Consider the following 15,993-nt stretch of genomic DNA (forward strand, 5'->3'; position numbering starts at 1 on the left):
GCCTTGAGACCACCAATAACATTGCCAGGATTCTTGTTTTCGTCGCCGGGAGCAGGGACTGTGTATGACTATTAGCCATCGTAGACAGGTGCCACAAGTGTAGCAGTCGCGCACCGTCACCACCATTGAATTCATTGTCCAGAATCTCCCTGGAGTGCTGCTTGGACTCCTGAGAAGTGTTGGGGTTGCTCAGGTTGGCCTTGTGGCCGCCGGCGATCTGACCTTCGGTAGGCATGCTGATGGTTTCTGATTGACTGGAGGAACGGGTATTGCAGTGTTTTATCAAGTGTATGATGCGTGGATGTCAAATGTTTAGTTGATATCCAGATTAAGCCCAGGGGAAGGGGGAGTTAACCTCCTCTTTATAGACTTCTAGAATCTTAAGAACCAGCAGCTCAGGTTCTGAGAAAGCTTTCCGTTTGACCCAGTCACCTGGCTCTATTCGTCTCACCACATCGATACTCATTGAAATCTCGATATCAAAGAGGTCATGACTTCATCACCCCTCGGGCGGAAGGCCTGGCTATCCCTTGAGCTTGGCGTAGATCTGCATGGCTGGGGACTAAAGTTCGATGCTGGCGGAATACCAGGCAGCAATAACGCTATGAAACCCATCGGTAAATTGTCGATGACATGTATAGCCCCTGGCTACTAACAGAAAAGAAACATTAGACTATCCTAATTAGTAGGCGAGCAGCGGGAGCTGCAATGCTCGTCTCCAGCCTTGTACGTCAAAGACTTTTGAACTATTGGTCTGTTACTATTAAGTCAATGATTTCTACATTACTGGCAGTTCTTCTGCACGAAAGTTCATTTACGATATCGCGTATCTAGCGGGTGATCGTCAGGGCAGAATCCGGAGCGTATTCTCCGGTAGCATGCCGTGCAGAGCAGAATTGCGCGATTGGCTGGCATCTGCTTGTGAAGTTGGGAAATCCCAGGACGGATTCAAGGGAGCCTTTGAATAAATTTGAGCATCAAGTTAGATCTGTACATGAAGGTGGTATGAATAAAAGCGTAGAGTCAATGACGATTACTGTATTCTCCTACTACAGATGTAAATGCCGGTGACTCGTAAGCACCTAAATTACATTGGAGCTTGGCCAAATGCCACCTGCATTCCTGTTTTGAGACTGCGATAAAATGCCTAGGCAGGAATCTCCATAACATCAAGTTCAGCTTGGATGATTGATTGTTATGTGTTGAAGATACTGATATTCAACTGTGATGAGCGCATATATGTATATAGCAAGAGAACTGGCGATGCATAAAACCTCGTGCAACTCGTCGTACCTCAAATTCGTGTCGAACTAACCCCCGATGTAGCCTCTTCACTAATTATACGCCGACACATTCACAGCAGTCTTTGCATAAACGGCGATAGGAAAGTCTGGGATTCCCATGCTGACTGCTCCACGTGCATGCCGCGGGAAAGACCGCGCGACCAAAGCGTCGACAAATGACAGTAGTGAAAGCCAATCTGTAGTAGATTGAACCAGAGCAGCCAGTGCCATAATAGCCGCCCTTGACATCAGCCAATTTGAATGCTGTCGTAATAGACTATCTATAGATTGTTTCAGTAGGAGAAGAAGAAAACCTGGAGCCGGGTCGATGATTCATCTGCTATGTCATGACTAACGAGACTAGAGCACAGACAGCGCCCGGCATCATGTTGACTTAAGATATTGACCGAGTGCCCGGCCAACTGGAATCCTGCATCCGATCAAAGCAAAGCAAAAAGTAAGAAGCGTCCTTCAGGTAATTGATTCTCGAATGCTTCCGATGCACCAATCCAGGCCTCGTTATTGAGATAGGTTCTCATCTAATCCAATGCTTGAAGGGGTGCGATTAGCAATGACAATGATTATATCTGTTGCCTCAGTCCAGATGCCCGGGATAATACAAGCCAATTTAAGACTGTCCAAAAGTGTGATTATTTGTTGGTTTACCTAGAATAAAGCATGGGTTGAAGACATCATGGGAAGTGAAGTAACCTGGGGGCAACGGGTAAGAGCCTCAATATTGTTAGGGGTGTGGGGGTGCCCCACACCCCCCTTAGCAGCTGCGAGCGACCACGAATGAGGCTGGAGAACTTGACGACATGCCACAGGTAATCCATCGAAATCAAGACAGCGCACTCAACTAATCCCGGCATTGCACTTGGACGTATCTTTTCTTGTATCCAAACCAGATAGTGTTTGTGCGACATCAGAGCCATGGCGTCTTCATCAGCTGAGCCGCAGCCGCCGGCCTTCAACTACGTGTTGGGCTTTCTCATGGTCGGACTGGCGTGGGGATTCACGACCCCCTTCATCCGCCGCGCCGCCCGGGACCACAACCCGCCTGCGCGCCCGATCCTGGAGAGGGACGATGTCAAAGCGAGCTGGCTCAAGAGCAAAGTGTACGGCGCTTTCTTTGCGGTACTGGACCTGCTGAGGAACCCGAGATATGCCGTCCCGCTCCTCATCAACTTGACCGGGAGCATCTGGTTCTTCCTGCTCATCGGACAGGCCGGTAAGCACTGCGATCCTCGAACTGCAAAACACAACGGATACTAATGGGAACAACCCAGAGCTGAGCTTGACCGTCCCGATTGTGAACACGCTGGCGTTCCTCTTCACAGTACTGGGCGATTGGTGGGTTGAGAAGAAAGTTATTGATCGAAGTGAGTATTACTCTCCGTCCTGCGGGGAACACCTTTCAACGCTAAACTTCATATAGACACTTGGATCGGAATGTTGTTGTCACTCGGAGGCATAGCACTATGCGTACATAGCAAATCAGGCTAGTTTCCAACCAACTTATCAAGGTGTTCAAATCACTACACGTATCCAAGCTTGCTTCGTGACACTCACTTCCAATTCTCCTGTGAGCCTCGCATCCGGGTTAGGATTTGAGGTTCTTGGAGGCCTCAAGGGCATCATGCTCTAACAAGTATCGAGTAGTTATCAAGGAGAACCTCGGATGGTGAATATAACATCATGACGCCGACGGTATGTTATCAAGGCTGTCTATCCCTAAGCTGCCTGTGCTCCCAATTTCTGTGCACTTGGGTGGGTCATATTGCACATCCTATTTCTCAAACCCCACGAATCTTGCTGAGTGCTCATGATAAGACTTGTATCGTCTGATTATATCATGAATAGCTATTACAAAGTAGTTTACGCTCTCCGGCTGAAGAGATAGGAGGTTAGCATACAGCTCTGGATAGGGCCGCAGCAGAACCATGGGCATATTGCATGTCAGAGTACGCCCACAACACTGGAAATATCGAGTGCTCCAGGTATATAGTGAGCGCCCCAGGCACCCATGTTAAAACTTCAGTTGAGCGTCCTTATCATGCCGATGGAGTGGGAGTGCAACTTCGATGAACGGGATTACGATGAGTGCTTCTACTAAGTGAATGTAATCCAGTACCACCTTGAGCGAGACCTCAATAATATCTTGACTAGCCGGCCCATGTTTTGCGCAGCGCACGAGGAAACTTTACAGCATAAATACACTGATCATCCGTTGTTCAAAGCGGCACCGGGTAGAGTCACACAGCACGAGGTTGTCGCCCAGTTTGTTTAATTCGGCAGGGGCCCACGATGTAACGAAAAAGGTTATGTAGGAACAGAGAGGCGCGGAATAGTATCGACACTCAAGCAGTGGGAATTTAGATAAGTGAGTTTCACGGACACAACTTTGCTCCTTGGTTATCTAATCGAGAAGAAGAAAAGGAGAACGAGAAGCACTGCCTCGCAGACGATTGGGCACTATAACCGAGGAGCGATACTACTACCTGGGGCTATGCAACTATGCGCATAGACAGTCTCCTTAGGTTCATCTCCATGAGCAATCTGTGAGCATTATGCTTAAGATAGGCCTGGCAGAATTCTTCTCATGGGCCTAGGAGCAGGACGACGTCACTGGAGAAACATGTGGCCGAGCAGAGTCAATCAGTCACTGTGGTAAGTTTCGGCTCGACTGCCCCGACCCAGTGAGGTGAGGAGACAACAATCTCCTGGCCCCGGCAGCCTGGTCACAGGAACTGATGTTCGTCTGGATGAATCGCATGATGCATAGCCATCTTCGGAATTCGATGGGGTCGTCGCGCCAAAACATGCGAGTTCAATTGCCGGCGAACAGCTGTGGTTGGGGAAAAGTCCAGAGATAGGCACGAGCTGGCACTCCCACGGACGCCCGCGGCTTTCCATGAAACCTGCTACTTTAGCTCCCCGAACACTTCAAGGCACGCCGTGGTAGTGCAAGCACAGCCTCGCCGAGTTCTCAAAACGACCGGCAGAGCTGCGCTGTTGTATCGCAGACGGTGGTGTTCGTAAGCGGCCCTGGCGGCCGTCGGCGTTGTAGTCCGGCAGCGATGTTGCACCATGAATGAAGCAGCCGGTGTGGAGCCCGGGCAGGTTGAAAGAGGGTCCGAGGGATGGGCGGGAGGGCCCCTTTGATTTCGATTTTCCATGCACGAAGTCCCCAAGTCGAATTGGATCGGCAGGTTCCTGCGCTTGGCGTCAGTGCCGGCCAATGGGGCGCCGCGCGCAGGAAACAAGAAACGCAGAGAGGACAGGGATGGCGCGGTACACCGTTCGGCTGACATTCCCTCTAGCCAGCGATGTGACCTCGTATTTCCTAATCAGGGGCACTTTACGCAGCAAAGATGGAGCTCTTACCGCTTGTGAATGTGGAATGGGGATGCCAATAACAAGGCTATTTGGCGGGCCACGGGCTGGCGCAGGTCGGAGGGCTGTGTTGGCTGGATAAAGGCTGTATGGCCGTACTTAAGGCATAAGCAGGCCGTTGTCTTGCAGCACTGTTCCTGAACCCAGCTGCACGGCATCGAAACGAGGTACCTGACTGAAGACTGAACTCGCCTTACTGCACCATCCCATCAACCAATTCTACTCAATTACTTCGGACGAACGTCAAGATGCGTGGAGCTGCTGTCATTGCTACCCTGGCCACAGCCGTTTCGGCCAAGTTCTTCAACATCCAGGCCGTAGAGGACTACGATTGGGACGTCACACAATGGACCGCCGGTTGTGACGGAGATGGCTGCTACTACGACTTCAACGTGTCCGGTATTGCGTCCGACAGAAATCCCGCACGCCCGGCGTTCCTAGCCTACTGTTCTGGCTCCGGCGAGGGCGCACCCTATGAAGAGTGCGACCTCCTCGACGAGGCCGCCGTTGCCCGCCGCGTCGTTGCAAAGCTTCTTCCAGCCACCCGCTCCAACGGGTCAGATACCGTCGCCCACATCCAAGTCAGCTTCCAGTATACTGACCTCGAGGTTGAGTAAGTAGCCCCCGTCTTCGCCCTCTGGGTAGATAGAGACCAGAGCACTGACACATAGAACCTACAGCACCACCTGGTGGAACTTCACGGGCCACGGCGATGCGTCTTACAACCAATTCGTCGCACCGGCCCTGGATTTCACGATCAAGCCCGACACTGTCGCCGGCGTCGCATAAAGCCGAACATGACTATGGATTCGTCCAGGAAGAACATCAACGATGCGCAGGGACGTACTGAATTGATAATGAAGCGAAACGCCGGCTAGCTGCATGAGGACGGCCGGAATGTGTGTAACGAACAACAACAAGAACGGATCAACGATGGCAGGTGACAGAACAACCCAAGGGCGTGCGTGCTACACGGCAGCCAGCCCAGATATGTTGATAAGCAGGGGCGGTGGAGGAGGAGGTTTTATGAGTATTGCATTGCGCCGCTGCCTGGCTTGATGGACCACAGCAATCGTCGAAAAAGGCCATTGATTGGAATGACGCTGGAAGCAGTAGGAGATGATCAGATAGATACCCTTTCAAGAGATGTGGGCGTTGAACCCAACGAGACCAGAGCCCGACTATAGTCCCGATCGAGTAAAGGAGGTGCCAATCCTCATGGGTGAAGGTGCTGTAAGCGGACTGTCGGCGCGCGCGAGGGTGAAGGGGAAGAGGGTCCAACTTTAGGTGCCCAACTATACATGAACGACTCCACAAACAATAATGCGCTTTAACGCACGCACGTAGAGGCATCCGACTCCTGGCGCTCAGGGGCCAGATTTTGGAGCCTAGGTAGCGATAGGTGCGGTGCCATCGGACGGTTTCGCCCTCGCTGGCTTCGGAGACAAAGAGTACTCAAGTTAGGTAGTTGGTGAAGAAAAGATTTTTGTATAGCAGGCCGTCGTCAAGGTGTCGAATCAGAGGGCCGGCCAAGAAAAGAAGTGGATGAAACAAGCACGATTTGGGGGCTGCCTGATGATGGGCTTGCCAGGCCTTACGCAAGTGAGGGTGGCTTGTGTTTTTTTCTGGGCAACAATTACATCACCCCGCCTTCGGGTTGGTCTTGGTTCGCCCACAGCCAGACAGAGTGCTCAGCCCCACCAGCCAGCTTCCTGCCCGGCCGACGTCGAGACAGGCTGGACCGAATGCCTGCCTTACTGTACTTACGCAGTTTTCCGATAGCTAGCTGAGCAATATACTGACTGTCGTCTTCTTGCCTTGGTCGTGTTACCTGCTTTTCCCAGCTCTCATTCCAGTCTACAGCTTTCGGATACCATCCAGGCAGCCAGTATTCTTTCCAACGAGGGGCCCGACATAAGCACCCGCTGACCCTCACCTCCCCCCCGCCGACCCCTCCGTATACCCTACCCCAGGTATCCTGTCGCAAACATCCCTCTCACATATCTGCAGACCCGAGCGACGGGAGATACGCCACCATGAACGTGCTCAAGCTTCAGAGGTATGCTAAATCTAGCAGGCGGCGTCCGATGCCTCGTGTCCGTCTCTAACTCTGCTTACCCCCGCCAGGAAATATCCTCAGTTCCAGCAAGGCGACATCTTTGGCCTGACCGACGCCTTCCGGAAGCTCGACGTCGACGACAAAGGCTATATCGACGAGGCCACTGCGATCAAAGCTACCCAGCAGAGCGAGCGCCAACCCTACGATGTCGTCAGACAGGCCCTGAAGGAAGTCGAGCTGGACTCGTCCCGGCGGGTCGAGCTCGAGGACTATGTCGGAGTAAGTCGCACAGCCCCCCGGCCCCCCAACACTTTGGTGCTGTGAGGATCCGAACTGACCACTTTCCCTCCATCGCAGCTCATCGCAAAGCTCCGAGATTCGTCGCCAGCACAACAGCGCATGAACACGGGTGGCGCCGCTCCCGCTCCCTCTTCGGGTGTCGTGTCGCAAAGAACAGGAGGTGGGCATGCCTCCAAGGGCAGCGTCGGCAAGATTCATGTCCAAGGATCCAACGCCAACATCACGCATACCATCAACGAGGATGAGCGAACCGAGTTCACCCGCCACATCAACGCCGTCCTGGCCGGCGACCCGGATATCGGTGACCGCCTGCCCTTCCCCACCGACACCTTTGAGATGTTCGACGAGTGCAAGGACGGCCTCGTCCTCGCCAAGCTCATCAATGACAGTGTCCCCGACACCATCGACGAGCGTGTCATGAACGTGCCCGGAAGGAAGATCAAGAAACTCAATGCCTTCCACATGACAGAGAACAACAACATTGTCATTGAGTCTGCCAAGGGTATCGGCTGCTCGGTGGTCAACATTGGCAGCGGTGATATCATCGAGGTCAGAGAACATTTGATCCTGGGTCTGATTTGGCAGGTTATTCGGAGGGGTCTCCTTGGAAAGATCGATATCAAGCTTCACCCGGAGCTCTACAGACTACTTGAGGAGGATGAGACCCTTGAGCAGTTTCTGCGCCTACCTCCGGAGCAGATTCTCCTGAGATGGTTCAACTACCACTTGAAGGCCGCCAACTGGCCGCGGAGAGTCAACAATTTCTCCACCGACGTCAAGGACGGCGAGAACTATGCCGTCCTGCAGGCGCAGATCGGCCACGAGTACGGCGCCAGTCGCGCCCCCCTCCAAACCCAGGATCTGCTGCAGAGAGCCGAGCTGGTGCTGCAGGACGCTGACAAGCTGGGTTGTCGCAAGTTCTTGACCCCTACCTCGCTGGTTGCCGGAAACCCCAAGCTTAACCTCGCCTTCGTCGCCAACTTGTTCAACACCCACCCGGCTCTAGACCCCATTACCGAAGAGGAGAAGCTGGAGGTCGAGGACTTCGACGCCGAGGGAGAGCGTGAGGCCCGGGTGTTCACTCTCTGGCTCAACAGCCTCGACGTCCAACCGGCTGTGGTGTCGTTCTTTGACGACCTGCGCGACGGTACGATTCTTCTGCAGGCTTACGACAAGGTTATCAAAGGATCGGTCAACTGGCGCCACTGCAACAAGCGTCCTGCCCATGGTGGTGAGCTGATGAGATTCAAGGCCGTGGAGAACACGAATTACGCCATCGAGCTCGGCAAGCAGAACGGTTTCTCTCTCGTTGGAATCCAGGGTGCCGATATCACTGATGGACAGAAGACCCTGACTTTGGGCCTGGTATGGCAGCTCATGCGAAAGGACATCACATTGACCCTGGCGGCCCTTGCCCAACGCCTTGGCAAGCGGGAGATTACGGATGCGGAGATGGTTAGATGGGCAAACGACATGAGCAAAAAGGGAGGCCGCAACTCGGCCGTCCGGTCATTCAAGGATTCCTCCATTGGAAGTGGTGTCTTCTTGCTGGACGTGCTCAACGGCATGAAGAGCAGCTACGTCGATTACGACTTGGTGACGCCCGGCCGCACAGATGAGGAGGCGTACTTGAACGCCAAGTTGAGTATCAGTATAGCACGAAAGATGGGCGCCACCATCTGGCTAGTGCCTGAGGATATTTGCCAAGTTCGCAGCCGACTAGTCACTACCTTCATTGGTGAGTTACACCCTCCCAACCAGACTGGCAGATGATATCTAGGCCAACGATTGCTGACCACGTTTCTACAGGTTCCCTGATGGCAACTTCTGAGAAGATGCATTAGATGGTGTTTCCCTTTCCTTCCCACAACGTGCTGGAATGAATGGTGGGTCTGGAGATTCTATGGCAAAAGTTCTTGGCGCTAGGCTACTCTTGTGGAGCCGTGTGATGATTTTATGCTTGCTTAGCTTCTATAACATTATAAAGTTCATGTGATCGATCAGCTGCCTGCCCTCACTCCCTACTTTGCGACCTGGGTTCAGGGCCTTGCGGGCTAGCGTGACTGTGCTTATTTATATAGCTGATTATACATCAATCCGTTGCCGAATCGTACATAAATGTAGGTACGCAATGTTACCCCACCTTGTCCAGACGTCGCCCCTGCAGCAAGGCGCATCCATGGTGGGGAGCTTTTGTCGTAGGATTACGTCGGGACTCGCTTGTCTCCAGGCTGCCGTAGCTTGCTCACATCAGCCCAACAATTCTCGGTTCCCTAAATGGGGAATCGACGGTGACAAAGTCTATTCCTGCGAATTGATTGTGCATCTGGTTCGTCTAGCAGCTCACGGACACTCGATTAAACCACTTGGAGTATTAGCTCAACGCTCGCGATACCGTATTCTCGGCATCCGAGGTCCCCGCCTGTCACACCTGGCCTTGTCTCTCATCCGTACTTCCCGCACGGCCGAGGTTCATCGCCACTCACACTGTATATATCGAATCTCACCCACAATACGTTGAACCAAGAACATCCCAAATTGTTTCTATCCTTCTGCGTAGCGTCCACTACTGTTCCCCATCATAGTTATTTGCCACCCAACTTGATAGCTTGAGAAGAAGTTGGATTGCTACGGATATCTCTCTGGCACATGGAGGCACAAAGCGGTCGGCCGGAGCGACGGCCCCATGCCATGGCCGAAGCTCTAAGAGAAGCCGCGAGCGGCGGCGGCGGCCTCAGGACACCGTCGGAAAGTGCCAGCGAGGAGGACTATGATGAGACTAAACACCAGACTCCACCCGTGTCTGTCATGGTGCGTCGCCGTGGTCAACGAGACTCTTATGACAGCTCGGCCACGGGCACTCCCGACATCGTGACATTGGACACACAAACTTCGAGCCTAGGGGGCGCCTCAAGCTCGGAAGACCTGAGGAGAATGTCTGCCGCTGGCGAGAAAAGAGGCAAGACGTACGTCGTGGCCTCGGACGACACGGAGCTCAGGGAAATCCTGAGAAAGAGCTTGGAAAGGGTGCGTACCTCCATCACTAGACCTTTTCAAAATCTGATACAGTGAACATGGCTGAGAATGTAAACAACTTTAGGAGAAGGAGAAGACGCAGCCCTCTCGCCGAGAGAAGCTGAGGGACATGGTGTTCACGCGCCAGTTCTCGGCTTTCGACCGCCAGAACCAGGCGGCCGCCAACAGCCCCTTTCAGGGCTTCTACGTGCTCTTCTGGATCTCGGTCGCGCTGCTCATTGTCAAGATGGGAGCGGACAATTGGAGGAAGACTGGCAGCCCGCTTGGGACCAACGAGATTATGAAGTACATGTTCAGGAGAGATGGTACGTTTCACCCTCCTCGTTACTAATTGGCGATATTTCTCTTATATCGTCATTGCCTTCTCATCATTTTGTCTATGTGGTGGTTAGCTAATGCTCTAGCTAGTCGTCGTTCTTTTACTATCCGATGGTGTCATGTGTGGGTTGACGGGTTTTGGATTGGTACTCCAGAACCTGATTCTCAGAGGATGGTTGGACTGGAACCGCACAGGCTGGATCCTCCAGAATGTGAGTCCCGCCAGCTCCCCTATTTATCTATGCATCGCTAAATATCACGTTATCCAGGTCTGGCAGACACTGTTCATTGGCGGCGTCATCGGCTTGACCCTTCTGAGGGATTGGCCGTGGACCCATACCGTCTTTTTCGTGATGCACGGGCTGGTAATGCTGATGAAGCAGCACTCATACGCCTTCTATAACGGACATCTGTCTTCGGTGTACAAGAAGAGGCGGCAGTTGGAAAAGAAATTGAAGCTCTTGGAGCATATCTCGCCAGTCAACTCTCCGTCGCAAACCAACTTGCCCACTTCTGCCCTTTCAACGTCGCATCTCTCGCACCGGCCCTCGGCTTCCGAGTACAGAGAGCGCCGTATGTCCATGTCGAAGGGCAACCTTGCAGACGACATCGAGAGGATCACGCGGGCTATCGATTCCGACGAGTCCCTGGACGCGGACCAGGTCCACCTCTTCGAGCGTATGATAAAATGGGAGATTGACGCACTGACCGATGAGCTCAAGGGCAAAGCTCAGGACCTCAAGCGCTCCTATCCCAATAACCTGACGTTCACAAACCAGTACGAGTTCATCGGGCTTCCCACGCTCGTGTATGAGCTGGAATATCCCCGCTCGGACAGCATCAACTGGGCCTACGTGGCAGAGAAGCTTTCGGCGTTGTTTGGGGTTATATTCGTCATGATCATGGTCTCTCAGGCGTACATTTACCCCGTCGTCATCCGAACGATTATGATGAAGGAGGAGGGATGGACCTTAGCGGAGAGATTCCGCGAGTTCCCCTGGATGCTGAGCGACCTCGTCTTCCCATTCATGATGGAGTATATGGTTTGTTTCACATCTCTCACATTCTGTGGTGTGATACTGGCACAATTACTGACAACCTTTGACTTAGATGGCGTGGTATTTGATCTGGGAGACGGTCCTGAACACCATCGCAGAACTCACGTACTTTGCGGATAGGAGCTTCTATGACGCTTGGTGGAACAGCGGTAAGCTATCACGTCCGCTATTTCTAGTACCAAGTTTACTAATCGCGGCTGTTCAGTTTCATGGGATCAATTCGCCCGCGATTGGAACCGGCCAGTGCACAACTTCTTGCTCCGCCATGTCTACCACTCATCGATCTCGTCCATGCGGGTCAACAAGCACACGGCGACGCTCATCACCTTCTTTCTGTCGGCTTGTGTGCACGAGCTGGTCATGTGGTGCATCTTCAAGAAACTCAGGGGCTATCTGCTGATGTTGCAAATGTGTCAACTACCCTTGGTACAGCTCAGCCGGACCAAGTATATGAGGAATCAGAAGACGCTGGGCAACATGATTTTCTGGATAGGCATCTTCACAGGCCCGAGTCTGCTATGTAGCCTGTACCTGATTCTCTAAGGTATATTTATATTGTACATAACCGGCTCAACCGGAGCTCAGGCCTTGGTTGGCCGGAGGTCGAGGATTGACCGAACAGTATCAACAACACTCGTCTCCAAATCCGTGTACTTCAGGCCAAGTACCTTTCTCGACCTCGTGTTGTCGAACTGATACACATCCTCCGGGAAGTCGTCAACCGTATCCGCTGGCGGCAAGTCGTCCGCAATCTGGGGGAAGTGTTCTCGAATAATGTCTGCCAGCCTCTTGTTGCTGAAGTGCCCGCCAACCACATAGAACCGGCTGTCGCCCGCCTCGGGGATGGTCATGGCGCGCACGTGGGACAGTGCCACGTCGCGGACGTCGACCCACGTGAATACAGGCGCTGTGGGCTCGATCTGCTCCCGCATGCGGCCGAGCACCAAGTCCCGGATGCGGTGGTTCGAGGTGTTCATGGATTCCAGGTTGGGAAGCCCACGCTGTATCGGGCCAAAGTTGTACGTGCTGTTGATGACCGCGAGGTCGAAGTGAGGTTTCTCACTCACCATGAACGACCATGCTGCCTTCTCGGAGAAGTACTGTGTGCTTGTGTGTAAGCACGATCGATTGCGTGGGAGTGACAGTGATCAGAAGAGAAGGCGAGGGTTGTTACCTTGCTGCACCGATATGTGTGCCTCGGGTCCATGGCGTCCTCCCATGAGACCGTCGCCCAGTGCGATTCATCATATACTTTGGCGTGATTCCCAGGGTTCAGCATTGCGGCCGATGACGAGGTGATCACCACTCGCATCACCGACGGCGCGTGCGCTTTGACAGAGTGCAGTATCCCAGTTGTGCCTTTGATGGCCGGGTCGAGGAAATCTTTGACCGGATCTACTATGTTGTTGTGGTAAGGGGAAGCGGTGTGGACCACGTAGTCAAATGGTGTTAGTTTAAGGACCTAGTTGGTACTTGTTATTCCTGGCCAATTCGGGGTTTCGCGAGTGGCTGATTTATCTCTCCAATCCGCCTTAATGGAGGCATGGGGTGAAGAAAAGGACGGAGGTCTTACTGTATCGAAGGCGCCCGGTACGGAGATATCCTCCACGACAACATAGGAGACAAGTTTCCTATGCTCGGGCTTCACTCCGTCGATGATTTGTCTACCCTTTGCGTCAGATCGCGCAGTGGCAACCACCTCGAACCTGTATCTCCGGTCAGGATTACTATCAGATCAAGAGAAGTGAAGAGAGACTACCCTTCATCTAGCAGGTAGTCGAGGATATGAGAGGCTATGAAACCGCTTCCACCTAATTGCGTTCCGCTATTAGCTTCATCCGTGTGTTGGAGCGACATTCAATTACCTGTTAGGAGAACCTCGCCCTTAGGGACTACCTTGGTAAGAGTCATACTTGAGAATCAAGTGTCGAGTTTAAGGATGGAAATCACCAGTACAATCTTTTCTCCAGGCAAGGAGGAGATGTGCGAAAGCAACATTCGTGTTCAAATCCACTGTCCTAGACCGCCGACGTTATGGCTGCGCTAAGGCTGCCGCCTCCGGGCCTCCGGAACACGGGGTACCCCACTTGACGCCGAACGCACCCCGTACTTCAAGACAGACGACCCTGGCCGTGGTATCTTCTGCAATCCACTACTCACTTGCTAGTGCGAGTATCGTAGCCTTTCCAATACTTCGGTTCTGTACAATTCGCCCACCATGCTGACTCCTCCGTTCTCCGACGTGAGCCGCAGCCCCCGCTTCCATGTCGCTATCATCGGAGGCGGCATCACAGGCGTGACCTTGGCCCTCGGGCTGCAGGCACGCGGTGTATCCTACACGCTGTATGAGCGTGCTCCCTGCTTCAAAGAAATTGGTGCCGGTGTGGGCTTCAGTCCCAACGCCGAGGCGGCGCTCAAGGCCGTGGACCCTGAGATTCATGCTGCGTATAAGCGGGTTGCGATGCCCAATGGCGAGGACTGGTTCCAGTGGGTAGATGGCTATTCAAGCGATGAGGTCGGGTACAAGCTCTATCTGGGAGAGCAAGGCTTTCAAGGATGTCGGAGGAGCGACTTTATCGATGAACTGGCTGAGTTGATGCCCATGAAGAATGTGAGGTTTGGTCGGGTGGTTGAGAGGGTGGAAGAACTGGCCGACGGAATGATGAGAATACACTTTGGGGACGGCACAGTTGGTGAAGCTGATGTTGGTAAGTCATTTAATGCACATGGAATGCTTCGAAAGAATAGCAGAGATGAACCAGCCCATCGATCGCTAATGCAATGCAGTGATCGGCTGCGACGGCATACGCTCTCGCGTCCGCCAACTTATACTGGGAGAGGACAACCCAGCATCTCATCCCTCCTACACCAAGCAATTCTGCTTCCGCGGGCTGGTACCTATGGACAAAGCTCGGAAAACTTTGAGCGAGTACAGGGCGTCTACCAGATTCATGTACAATGGCCCTGGGGCACACGCCATCACGTACCCAGTCTCACCAGAGCTGCTCAATGTCCTCCTTGTGATCTCGGATTCCAACCCCTGGAGCACCACGGATGGGCGGCACACAGCACGCGGGCGCAAGAAAGAGGCACTTGAGGCGTTCAAAAACTGGCACTCTTCCGTCCGCGCCATCATCGACCTTATGCCCGATGACATGGACAAGTGGGCCATCTTCGACATGCTGGAGCACCCAGCGCCATTCTATTCCAAGGGCGCCGTGTGCATCGCCGGCGACGCCGCGCACGCCACGGGGCCGCATCTGGGCGCAGGCGCCGGGTTCGGCATCGAGGACGCGCTCGTGCTGTCCGAGTTGATGGAAGCCGTGGACCGGGCGGCCAGGATGAAGGGCGGGAAGCCCCGCGCCCAGATCTGCCGCGATGCGCTCAGTGTGTACAACGACGTGCGATATGAGCGGACGCAGTGGCTCGTTGGGCGCACGAGGGAGGCGTGCGATCTTTTCCAGTGGCGTGACAAGGACGTAGGGAAGGATTTCGAGAAGTTTGGGAAGGAGATCACTTGGCGCTTCCACCAGATCTGGGAGTACGACCTCGACAAGATGGTCGAGGATGCAATTCAGGGGCTCAATAGCAAGGTCAAGTCCAATGGCCTTCTTACCCCTGACTGATGTATTTGGTTGGCAATAATGGAGCAAAACATGTAAGATAGGGAGGGGTGGACATTATTGGCGGTCGATAGTCTTTCACGGCTTTGCACTGGTGGTCACGGACTGCTCCTGGGTAGCTCCGAAGCCAAGGAAGAATCAATGGTGACCCATCTTGATTTTGGATATAGCCACCTGAAATGACTACAGCGGGAACGTCTATCGTCTTGTAGGGCATGCGGACAGGAGCAATTGAGAGAACTCCAGCGGTTTCAGACCTTCCGGCTTGTCCATTGATGTGTCCAAATTGCGTATTCCTGGAAGTTGCAGTCCACACTGGCTTGCTGCCCTGATGCTTTTTACTGAATCTGGAAGTCGGCTATTGTGATTTGAGTTATAGGCACGCCGTGCCTTCTTCCCTTCTCGAAGCTTAGCACAAGTTTCGTCCATGTTGACCGCAGAAGTTCTGGCGCTCTTGATTGCACACCTCATTGCGGCACAACTCACCCAAATCTCACAGGAGGAAGTGTCCTGTTTTCCTTACTTCTTCATTGCCTCCAGGTATGTTTATGTCCGGGCACCATTAGTTCCAATAAATGGAAGTCCGATACTCCAAGTCTCTGACATCAAGAATTCACCTTCTCGAGCGCACACTGCAGTATGGGTCACCGCAACAGCCGTTCGGTTGCTGATAAGGAGGACCCGGACTCGATGGAGTCGGTCAGCCTAGACTCGATTCCCCTGGCACCGGTCAAAGAGGAGGCGGTTGGCCGTCGAGCTGCAACAAACAGCCCAGCTGTCAGCGCGATGGAAGTTAAGGGAGAGTTGGAACAAGACCAGGCCCGCCCCGGGACATCCTCGCCGCACCAAAGTGCCAGAAGTCACACACAACGTCCAAACGCTCGCCCGACTGCAGCCCCGTCACACAACCGCCGCTCTCA

At 53.4% G+C, this 15,993-nt stretch overlaps 7 protein-coding genes across 7 annotated transcripts; 5 read left to right on the plus strand and 2 right to left on the minus strand.

Annotated features, from left to right (window-relative positions):
- On the minus strand, window positions 1-235 carry JN550_010096 (uncharacterized protein; the record flags this gene model as incomplete). Its single annotated transcript, XM_049308312.1, has 2 exons — window positions 1-58; window positions 115-235. Coding segments are annotated over 2 exons (179 nt in total), but the record flags the coding sequence as incomplete, so codon positions are not given.
- A 1,981-nt stretch (window positions 236-2,216) lies between these two features.
- JN550_010097 (uncharacterized protein) lies at window positions 2,217-2,971 on the plus strand (the record flags this gene model as incomplete). Its single annotated transcript, XM_049308314.1, has 3 exons — window positions 2,217-2,514; window positions 2,573-2,665; window positions 2,946-2,971. The coding sequence occupies 3 exons, from the start codon at window positions 2,217-2,219 to the stop codon at window positions 2,969-2,971; spliced, it is 417 nt and encodes a 138-aa protein (XP_049167837.1).
- A 1,956-nt stretch (window positions 2,972-4,927) lies between these two features.
- JN550_010098 (uncharacterized protein) lies at window positions 4,928-5,468 on the plus strand (the record flags this gene model as incomplete). The annotated part of the gene is made up of 2 exons (XM_049308315.1): window positions 4,928-5,292; window positions 5,360-5,468. 2 exons carry the CDS (start codon window positions 4,928-4,930, stop codon window positions 5,466-5,468), a joined length of 474 nt encoding a protein of 157 aa, XP_049167838.1.
- Window positions 5,469-6,715: 1,247 nt separating this feature from the next.
- Window positions 6,716-8,882, plus strand: JN550_010099 (uncharacterized protein; the record flags this gene model as incomplete). The annotated part of the gene is made up of 4 exons (XM_049308316.1): window positions 6,716-6,738; window positions 6,807-7,017; window positions 7,096-8,776; window positions 8,848-8,882. The coding sequence occupies 4 exons, from the start codon at window positions 6,716-6,718 to the stop codon at window positions 8,880-8,882; spliced, it is 1,950 nt and encodes a 649-aa protein (XP_049167839.1).
- An 847-nt stretch (window positions 8,883-9,729) lies between these two features.
- JN550_010100 (uncharacterized protein) lies at window positions 9,730-11,993 on the plus strand (the record flags this gene model as incomplete). The annotated part of the gene is made up of 6 exons (XM_049308317.1): window positions 9,730-10,065; window positions 10,139-10,379; window positions 10,483-10,604; window positions 10,662-11,435; window positions 11,503-11,599; window positions 11,656-11,993. 6 exons carry the CDS (start codon window positions 9,730-9,732, stop codon window positions 11,991-11,993), a joined length of 1,908 nt encoding a protein of 635 aa, XP_049167840.1.
- A 38-nt stretch (window positions 11,994-12,031) lies between these two features.
- JN550_010101 (uncharacterized protein) lies at window positions 12,032-13,361 on the minus strand (the record flags this gene model as incomplete). Its single annotated transcript, XM_049308318.1, has 5 exons — window positions 12,032-12,550; window positions 12,625-12,912; window positions 13,024-13,156; window positions 13,210-13,261; window positions 13,316-13,361. The coding sequence occupies 5 exons, from the start codon at window positions 13,359-13,361 to the stop codon at window positions 12,032-12,034; spliced, it is 1,038 nt and encodes a 345-aa protein (XP_049167841.1).
- A 307-nt stretch (window positions 13,362-13,668) lies between these two features.
- Window positions 13,669-15,076, plus strand: JN550_010102 (uncharacterized protein; the record flags this gene model as incomplete). Its single annotated transcript, XM_049308319.1, has 2 exons — window positions 13,669-14,158; window positions 14,238-15,076. 2 exons carry the CDS (start codon window positions 13,669-13,671, stop codon window positions 15,074-15,076), a joined length of 1,329 nt encoding a protein of 442 aa, XP_049167842.1.
- Between the last annotated feature and the right edge of the window lie 917 nt (window positions 15,077-15,993).

This window comes from Neoarthrinium moseri (genome assembly GCF_022829205.1).
Source record: "Neoarthrinium moseri strain CBS 164.80 chromosome Unknown scaffold50_Wmoseri_CBS_16480, whole genome shotgun sequence".
Lineage (NCBI taxonomy): Eukaryota > Fungi > Ascomycota > Sordariomycetes > Amphisphaeriales > Apiosporaceae > Neoarthrinium > Neoarthrinium moseri.